General features: G+C 41.4%; 1 protein-coding gene across 1 annotated transcript in view; it reads left to right on the top strand.

The window, feature by feature from the left end:
- Positions 1-9,610, top strand: part of esr2b (estrogen receptor 2b) — a 29,974-nt gene that overhangs the window by 3,621 nt on the left and 16,743 nt on the right. Inside the window, exon 2 of the mRNA XM_037694663.1 lies at positions 8,851-9,363. Coding sequence (XP_037550591.1) covers positions 8,933-9,363 — 431 coding nt within the window. The 5' untranslated portion in view covers positions 8,851-8,932. The remainder of the gene's footprint in view (positions 1-8,850; positions 9,364-9,610) is intronic.

Genomic DNA, 9,610 nt, shown 5'->3' with positions numbered 1-9,610 from the left:
TTATTATTATTATTATTATTATTATTATTATTATTATTATTATTATTTCTCCTCAACAAAGAAAATGTTGTGATTAATCGGAACAGAGCGTCAGACAGAAGCTCCTCGCTCCACTCAGATTTTTTTCCATCCACCATCTTCTTTTTGGGGCTGGGGGGGTCACTGGTGCCCATCTGGTGCAGCCATCACTTTGTTTTCATTTAGGACTAATTCATTTTAAAGATGTTTAATTTTCATAATGTTCACTCCGGCAGCATTTTGAACACGAGCGGTCTTTTTCTGTTTTCAACCACTTTTTAGACGTTTAAAGACAAACAGCAGAAAGTTTTTGAGTTCTAAATCATCTGAAATATTATTAAAGCGTTGAAACTTGGTTGTATTTGATTTGAAGCTCATCGGTTGGTAGTTAGATTCTGTTCTGGGTTTGCTTCTTGCCAGACTCTCGTTTGTGTTTAAAGATGAAGCCCAAGACATTAAATATGTTTATTCCTTCATTCTGCTACTTGATTTGATTAATGACTATCAGGTTGACTCCAACAGTTCTTCTTTTGTTCTGCTTGTTGTTCTTTGTCTTCTTCTTTTGTTCTTCTTGTTGTTCTTTGTCGTCTTCTTCTTGTTTTTATTTGTCTTCTTCTGGCAGCTCTGTTTAATCTAATGACGAGGATCTTCAGCCTTTTTGACACAGTTTTCACCAAGTCTGTTTTTATTAATGGAGAACATCTCATCAAAGCCACTAAGTGATTAACTAACTTGAAGCCGTGGCTCTGTGGAAGTGCGACGTCAAGGCCAGACTGGTGTTGGAGTTCTGCTTCCACAGAGACGCTGGACACCTGGAGAACTTTGTGAAACTGTGGAGATTTAAGGTTTTATGTACCATTTCTGATCAGGGAGAACTACAATACAACAAGCTCCTCATGTAAATATTTTATTTTAAGCTCGTCCTGATCACCTTTTTAAACATTTTTGTATTAATTATCTGTGTAAATAAAGTTTTGTTAAAAATCAAAAAAAAAAATTGTCTTGTTCTTCGTCTTGTTCTTCTTCTTCCTTGTCTTGGTAAAATCCACCACCATTGGTTTGTTTCTTTGACACCAAACCTACCCATCACTTCCTCATTCCCTCTGTTTCCTTCACCAACATGTCTGTTCAGGTCTGCTCCGATCACCACTCTCCCCTGGGAATACTCTCCATCACTTCATCCAGATCCTTCTAAATGTTCCCTCTCCCCTCCCCATCACAGCCAACCACTGACATTTAGCATCAGACCTTCTACTTTACCTTCAGGCACATCATCCTATCTGACACTCTTTTCACCTCTACTACATTATTTTCCAACTCCTCCTTTAGGACCACCCTACTCCATTTCTCTGTCTATCCACACCATGGTAAAACAGTTTGAACCCTGCTCCAATGCTGCAAGCCTTGCTGCCCTTCCACTTGGTCTCTTGGACACATAAAACATCTACCTTCCTTCCCAGCATCATGTCAGCCAGCTCTCTATCTTTGCCTGTCATTGTTCCCACATTTAGAGTTCCCACCTTCAGTCCCACATTCTTGACTTTCCTTTTCTCTCTGTCTCCTGACACATTTCCCTCCTCGTGGTCTTCGACTAACAGTAGCACAATTTCCGCCGTCACCCTGTTTGTCAGCAGCACCGACTGTGGTCGTTATTAACCCGGGCCTCAACCGATCCAGTATGCTGCCGCTTATATGAACTCGCGTGTTAGTTTTGCCAAAAGCATCTTACATCAGATGCTCTTCCTGACACAACTCTCACCATTTACCTAGTCACTGGTTTCTTCAATCCAGTGATTACTTTAAATAAATTCTGTCCACTGGTTCATAAGATATTTTTCTGACAATCCTTTTTTTTGGCTTCTAAGTGGCGCTAGCTTGCCTTCCTGCTCTTTGTTCTTTAACCCAACTGGAGCGGTCTCACTGGTGGTAGTATGTCTGTGTAGAGAAGGGAAGTGTATTGGTTTGACATTATTCATGTTTTTTCTTTCTGATTTGATCTTTCTGAACTCTGAACAGAACGGCCCAGTTGTCGCTAACTCTCATGTTAGCAGGCGCTGCAGACGATGATCGTGACCTTTGACCCTTTGGTGCATGTGTGCTGGTTTACTGTGGACGGCTGCCATGAGCCCTGATCTGTTCAAAGCTCAAACTTCGCTTCAAACGCTCGTCATTAAAGTTTAACTGCTGATGCGTGCAGCAGCTTGATAAGTAAGTTTAATCGTCTCTTTGTAGCTAAAAAATGACGTTTTCTGCTTCTCTTCGGCGAAGCGGTGATGAGATGATTAGAAAACGCCGGTGAGAAAATACTGTGAAGGTAAATGTCAGACAGCGTCTGTTAGTTTTACTATAATTATTTAGAGATCTGTGCACCTTTTTGTTTTGTTCTACATTACAGTAGACTTTTCCTGAATCCTGCCGCTCAGTTTTTAATCTTTGCCGTCAGACTTTATTTTCATAAACACAAAAGTGATTTGTTTTAACATGGTTATCCACAGATTATCAGTCAGGCCAAGTTACCTAAAAACGTACCTGTGCGATCATAAACAGCTGTTTTTATGTTCATAGCATAAAATGTATGGTTATAAACGGATGCTTTTGTGGTGATGGTTCTGGTCAGCTTGTGGTACTTGTAGTCCTGGACCTTACCGCTGCTTTTGATACTGTTGACCACAGTATCCTTGTATCGTGGTTAGAACACGGTTAAGATTATAGGTGCAGAATTAGAATGGTTCTGTTCCTGAGTGACAGGAGCTTTTGTGTTAAGGTTGGTAATAGTGTATCTGCTTCAGCACCTCTTTCCTTCGGAGTTCCACAAGGCTCGATTCTCGGACCCCTTCTGTTTTCACTCTATCTGCTATTTTTGTTGCCATGGTCTTACATGGTCTTTCTTTTTACTGCTATGCTGATGTCAGATTTATCTGCCCTTAAAACCTAATAGTTCTTGCTCCTTTCAAACCTCTGCTCAAAACTCATCTGTTTTCTCTGGTTTTTAACACAGTGTGATTTGATTTAGTATTTTATTGTTCTTCTTTTGATGCTTTTAATTGTTTTATGATACTACCATTACTTTTATTTTTTCCATTAAATTACTCCCATTGATTTTCATTATCAAGCACCTTGGTTGGTAACAGCTGCTGTTTTAAATGTGCTTCATAAATAAAGTTGACTTGGCTTCCATCGTTAGGCTGATGGTCCTCCTTGATCATGTGAGCAGCTGGTTTTGGCTGTCAGCAGCAAACTGGTTGATCCACTATGATAAGGTGCTTTTTAAAAGACTGAGCTGAATACAGCTCCTCAGACTGAATTAGTCTTTTGGATGAAAGACGAAACGTTTCTACAATTTATTTTGCTTTTTGAACGTCCAGAGGACCTGACTTAACTTTGAGATTGACTTGACTTGTTAATTATTTACATAAAACTTCAATATTAATCACAAAGTTCTTGTCTTGTTTCTGTTATAATAATTTTATGAGATTATCACGCCCAAAATGGGCCGAGCTTCATCTTGTTCCTCCTCATTGGATGAACTATTTACTGTTAATTTATGGATAAATACGACAACACTGGACAGAATTCTTGTAGAATTATTACAAACTGACCGACGTGTGTGTTGTTTTTTTCTTGTTGTGTTTTGTTGACTTTTTCTGGACGTGAGTTTTGCGTTTCAAACAGAACATGTTTCATCACATTGAGATGGTTTTCCGGGGCCTGCTTTGTGAATTAGGTCAGCGGTGAGTCGGTCCGCAGAGTGAGCAGGTATGCAGCCATTGTTTTGTTCAGGGTCACGTTAACCTGACCTGCACAGAACACATATTGACCACGAATTGATTTGGATAGTCTCTGCAGCCACCGGCGATTTTATTCTCTCGTTTTAATTTTTACTATAAATATTTGTCTTTTTTCAGCGCATAGGCTTTATTAGTCAGATGCTTTAAATCTAAGATCTGAGGCTCGAGTCATTGTTTGGTGTTTGATGCAGTAAAAGCAGAAATGTCTACAGATCTGTGTTTGTTTTGTCCCGTTCTCCCTGGAAGACGTTCACAGCGACAGAACCAGCTGTTGTGTCTCTGCTTCTGACACTTATTAACCAGTGGATCTCTTTGCTGGGATAATTAGGCCGCGGTGCTCTCTGTGAGCCACACAACCAGAATAATGTTTCCTTTTTCTGACATCGTGCGCGGAACAAACGATCGTAAAGGAGCGGTTTAAAACCCTGCTGCTGTCAACCTTTGACCTCAGCCGTGAGGCGTCGGGCCATCTCACCTGGAGCGTGAAACACCTGCACGTACCAAAGTCTGTGGGAACATTCAGGACTTCTGGGAATTCTCCTCCACATTTTGAAAGATTTATGATTTTACAGCCACGATTTAATAACTGAAGTACCGTGACGATCCCTGCTGACATCCAGACTTTATTTTTAATCTGCAGCTTTATCCAATTATAAAACCTTCTTCAAAAAATTGTTCAGTCAGATTCTTTAACTTTAGGAAAGTTGGGCGATCATGTCTTTGCCTGTGTCTTTGTGTGTGTCTGGCTGTTAGCAAAATATCTGAAATTCTGGATGGGTTTTAATGAATGTAATCAAACAAACGGTTCTACAGGCGTTGAGCTAAAAGTTGGAGTGGTGGTAGCTGAGAGTCATACCAGGTGCACACTACAAGCCCTTGTTTGAAACGTTGTTGTGTAAATCGGCGGGTGACATGCATTCCTTCAGGAAACGCTGGTTTCTTCATAAACTAATGAAAGAAAATGCTTTCACACATTTTCACCTCCTAAATTTGTTTTGTGTGTCTTGTGCACGTGCAGCAGCTGCAGGATCTCAGTTCACCCTTTAACTCGCAAAGAAAACCTCCCGTAATCTCTGTTTTTTTTATTTTTTGGGTCTGACCTTGAACAACAGTAACGATCAGATCTGCTGCAGCGTTTGATGAAACCCTGACAAACGGTCGTGTTTTGTCTGCCTGTGAAACAACAGCAAGTTAAAATGAACCAGGTCCAACTTGAAGCGCTCCGTCAGCGTTTTCTTTGGGCCTCACCGTTCTTCATTTATCTTTCAGCCTTGAGGAAAAAAAAAAACATTTGTTAAAAAAAGTAATAAACACCGTTCTGCAAACTGTGACTTTGTACAAGCGGCTCTTCTTTTCTTTTTGAGTCTTTTCTGTCCAAACACCAGGACAACAGAACAGTCCAGAGCTTTTTAATTTGACTCGAGAGAAGCCGACGGCAGCAAAGACCCAGAGTTCCCTCAGGTCCAGGGCACAGAAATAGATTTTTAAAATCATTTCAACTCTGCAGGAACTGGGATTTAAAATTCCCTAAACTGTGTTTATTTGAAACTGGGTTCCAGAAAGCAAACATCCCAAGTTGCCACCGTTTCATTCTCCTGTGGCGATGACGTCATAGACCCACCTAGAACCTGATCTTCAGCCCCAACGATGACCAGTCAGCTGCTCGTGTTCATGCTGCTGTTGCACCGTATTGTGTACATCTTGGATCTTTAGTGCACCGTTTAGCGTTCGTTTAGCGTATATCTTAGATCCTTATTTACCGTTTCTTTTTATATGTTATATTTAGCTATTTTTGGATGTAACTGGGACCCCGTGTACACAGTTTTGTTCCGTCTCATGTAGCACGTGTGGTGGAAACGACAATAAAGTTGACGTAAACTTGCAGACACGCGGTTCTGAACCTCACTAAACCCTTCAGATTCTGAGCAATGGAGCTAAAACCTTTTATTTATTTATTTATTTTTCTTTCGACTGCTCCCTTCTTCAGGGGTTGCTAACTCACACAAAGACTTGGCAATTGTTTTTGTTTGTTTGTTTGTTTTTTATGCTGGATGTCCTTCCTGACACGACCACAGACCACCGAGCTACCACAGCCCTCTGTGTGGAGCATCTAGTGCACCTGGAGGAGCAGATGGTGGGCGTTAAGGGCCTTGCTCAAGGGCAAATGAAGTTGGAAGCGGGTGTGGGTGTTTAACCTTTCTCACTCACATTTTGATGGTGTCGGTCCGGGGAGTTGAGCTGGCGACTTTCCAATCACAGGCTCACCTTCTCTAACCTCTGTGCCACCACTCCCTCAGGCTACAACGAGCTCGTAATTACTTTTAGCAACTCTTTTTTTTTTTTTTGCCACAAATCTGTCCTTTTTAGATTTTAGCTATAGTTCTGCTAGTTGTAGCTGAAATGCTGCTTCTTTCAGCTTTAGCATTTTTTACATGATTTTAATATCTGTTTTATTTCAATAATAATTTAGGTAATATTAGATTTAACATCTGTTTAGCTACTTTAATTTACAGTTTTACTTAATTTAGCTTCTGTTTTGCTCATTTTAGCTGTTTCCTTTGTTAGTTTTAACTTGTTTTTTTAATCCATCCAACCATTATCTTTACCCGCTTCTTCCATTTTGGGTCACGGGGGTCGCCGGTGCCCGTGTCTGGCAATCCCTGTGCGAGGGGCGGGGGACACCCTGGACAGGTCCCCAGTCCATCACAGGGACACTTGGAGACAAACAACCATTCACTCTCTATCTCACCTAGGGACGATTTAGAGTTACCAATCAGCCTAACATGCATGTTTTTAGTCTGTGGGAAGAAACAGGAGTATCCGGAGAAAACCCACGCATGCACGGAGAGAACATGCAAACTCCACCCATAAAATCCCCCAGACCGGGATTTGAACCAGGAACTGCTCGCTGAGAGCCAGCAGCTGTACCAGTTGCACCACCGTGCTGCTCGTTAATTAAACCTTTATTTATACACGTTAGTCTCATTGAGACTAACTTATTAACTCATATTATTATTAAACCAAACTAAACTATGGCTAAAATCTTTATTATCACACCAAAATAATCTAAACACAGGAAGTTTGTTTCACTTTAGTGAACGTTACTAAAGCAAATACTGAAATAAAACCTACGGTGTACTTCAAGTATACACATTTAAAAATGTGAGAGGGTTAGTCTTAAGATGAACCCTTTTATGAGGAGATCCTCAATTTGTCCTTCATGTCCATCAATGTGGACGGACCCGTCTTCCAGTCAACTGTGTAGACCCTTCCTGGTCCAGGTTCAGGTTTTGTTCTTGTTCTGCATCCTTGTCATGTTCTTGTTTCCTGTTTCTGATGTTGTTTCACGGCAGCGCCACCTACAGGCCTGCAGAGTCACTGCAGAGTTTGGGTTGGTTCTGCGTGGATGGAAGCATGTCTAGAGGTGGTGCCATGTTCACAAGGAAAAAGACGCGGTGCTCCCGTGTGGACGGGCCCATCGTGTCTGTCCGCTTGTTTTTAGTTCTTCCTGTGACTGGGACTGACAGAGGTCCACTTCAGTTTTTGCCTTCTCTAGTTTAGGGACCAAAGGTTCTAGATTTCTGCAAGCTGCCATCAATCAGATGCTAAAATGCTTCACCAGCTGTAGGAGTAGATCTGAGCTGAAGAGGAACTCCTGTCGGTCTTTTTTTAGTAAATTACATTTTGAAGGCTTTCGGTGCAGCTGCTGCCCACACATTCTGATAAAAGAACCGTAGAACCAAGATTAAAACGAATGTTAAATTCTCACGTGTTATTATCATTATTCAGCTGTCACGAAGACGCCTCCATAAAGCCTCCGTGTTAATCTGTGGTTGTGGAAGAAGCGTTAAAGATGGAAAAACAGCAGTTCAACTCTCTGACCCGTTTGAACTCTGACTGAAGGTTCGGCTGTCTGAGCTGCAGGTCCGGACGGAACTGGTTCAGCTGTTTGTGGTGTTCTATGGAAACATCACTGTTTCTTGTGAATGTTGTCTACACTGAGCAACATGTCGGCTCACAGTTCTGATATATTCCCGTCAACTTTCACATGTTTTTGAGAACAAATTTATTCCAGATTCAACGTGGACATGACGACAGCTTCCAGATCATTGATTAATTTAAAGTTTGATTCATAGCAGCTGGGTTTGAATGAAATCTGTGCTCATGCTACAATCTGTAGACCTTAACTTGCATTTTGGGAGGGGTGGCTATTTCAGCTAGCTACTAGCTATTTTGTGCAAATTTTAGCTTTTTTTTTGCCTAATTCCACATTTTCTATACTCCTTTCAACTTTTTAGCCTAATTCAGCAAAAGTGTGCTCTCTCCCCTTCCTTATAATTTCAGCTTCTTTCTGCCTTTTTAGCTACTTTGCTGTTTTTTTGTTGTTGTTGCTAATTTCAGTTTTTTTCAGATAATTTCCACTTTTTGTGCTTATTTCTGTTTCTTTCAGCAAACATTCTTTCTGCTTTCTTCAGCTAATTTAAGCTTGTTCTACCCTTTCAGCTACTTTTTAAGCATTTTAAGCTAATTTCAGCTGTTTTCAGATAGTCAATTTTTTTGTTGTAATTTCAGCTACTTTAAGCCTAATTAACTTCTTCCTGCTAATTTAAACTTATTATGCTCCTTTCAGCTTTTTTCTGCTAGTTTAATCCATTTCTGCTGTTTCAGCTACTACCGGTAATTCACGGTTTATGTGCTAAATTTGGCATTTTCAGCTAATTTCACAATTTATTTTAGCTTATTTCAGCTCCTTCCACTTCCTTCTGGTTGCTTAAGCTTCTTTCACTCTCTTCAGCTACTTTTTGGCTATATTTTGCAAAATTCAACTTTTTTAAAGCTAATTTCCTAATTTTTGTGCTATTTTCTGCTTATTTAAGTCCAATTCTGCAAATATGTGTTTCTGCCTTTTTCTAAGTTTGGCTTGTTCTTCCATTTCAGAATATTTTGTTTAGCAAGTTCTTCAGCAATTGGCATCCCCACTGCATTTTTGCAGGAAATGCAGTTTCTGTAGTTTAACAGTACTTTTCTCTTTTTTTTTCTGCAGGCCAGGTGTACAGAAGAATTTGCAGTAGAGGAAACGGCTTCATCTTCGTAGTTCTCTGCATTGGTCCCATTTTTCCCACAGCATGGCATCGTCTCCTGGGCTGAACGCTGACCCGTTACCCATGCTTCAGCTCCAGGAGGCGGACTCCAATAAGGCTTCAGAGAGGCAGACCTCTCCAGGACTCCTGCCCACCATGTATAGTCCTCCCCTGGGGATAGACAGCCACACCGTCTGCATTCCATCTCCATACACTGACAGTGGCCATGACTACAACCACGGACACAGACCCTTGACTTTCTATGGTCCACCTGTTCTGGGCTACACCAGACCCCCCATCACCGACAGTCCGACATCCCTGTGTCCCCCTTTAAGCCCCTCAACCTTTTGGTCCTCCCACAGCCACCACAACGTACCCTCTCTGACTCTGCACTGCACCCAGCCTCTGGTCTACAGTGAACCTGGACCACATCCAGCCTGGCTCAATCCCAAATCCCACAACTTCAACCCCAACAGGTAGGATCACATACTCTCATCATTGGCTGAAATAACTTAATGAGTCCGATCACAAATAAATACTCCCTGACAAAAAACAGAGAACCAGAGGAAGAGGGGAAAGGAAATTAGATTAACGTACTGCCGTGGTTACAGTTTCAGATTGAAAGGATTACTGACTTGGTAACACAATGCTGGTTCAAGGTCAGTAGGGCGTAGCATCCTGGCTCAGATACACCCACCTGGGTCACCCGTCCTGGCTCAGATA

Source organism: Nematolebias whitei, chromosome 21 (genome assembly GCF_014905685.2).
Source record: "Nematolebias whitei isolate Nwh7 chromosome 21, NemWhi1, whole genome shotgun sequence".
Lineage (NCBI taxonomy): Eukaryota > Metazoa > Chordata > Actinopteri > Cyprinodontiformes > Rivulidae > Nematolebias > Nematolebias whitei.
This window is presented reverse-complemented; position numbering and strand designations above follow the sequence as displayed.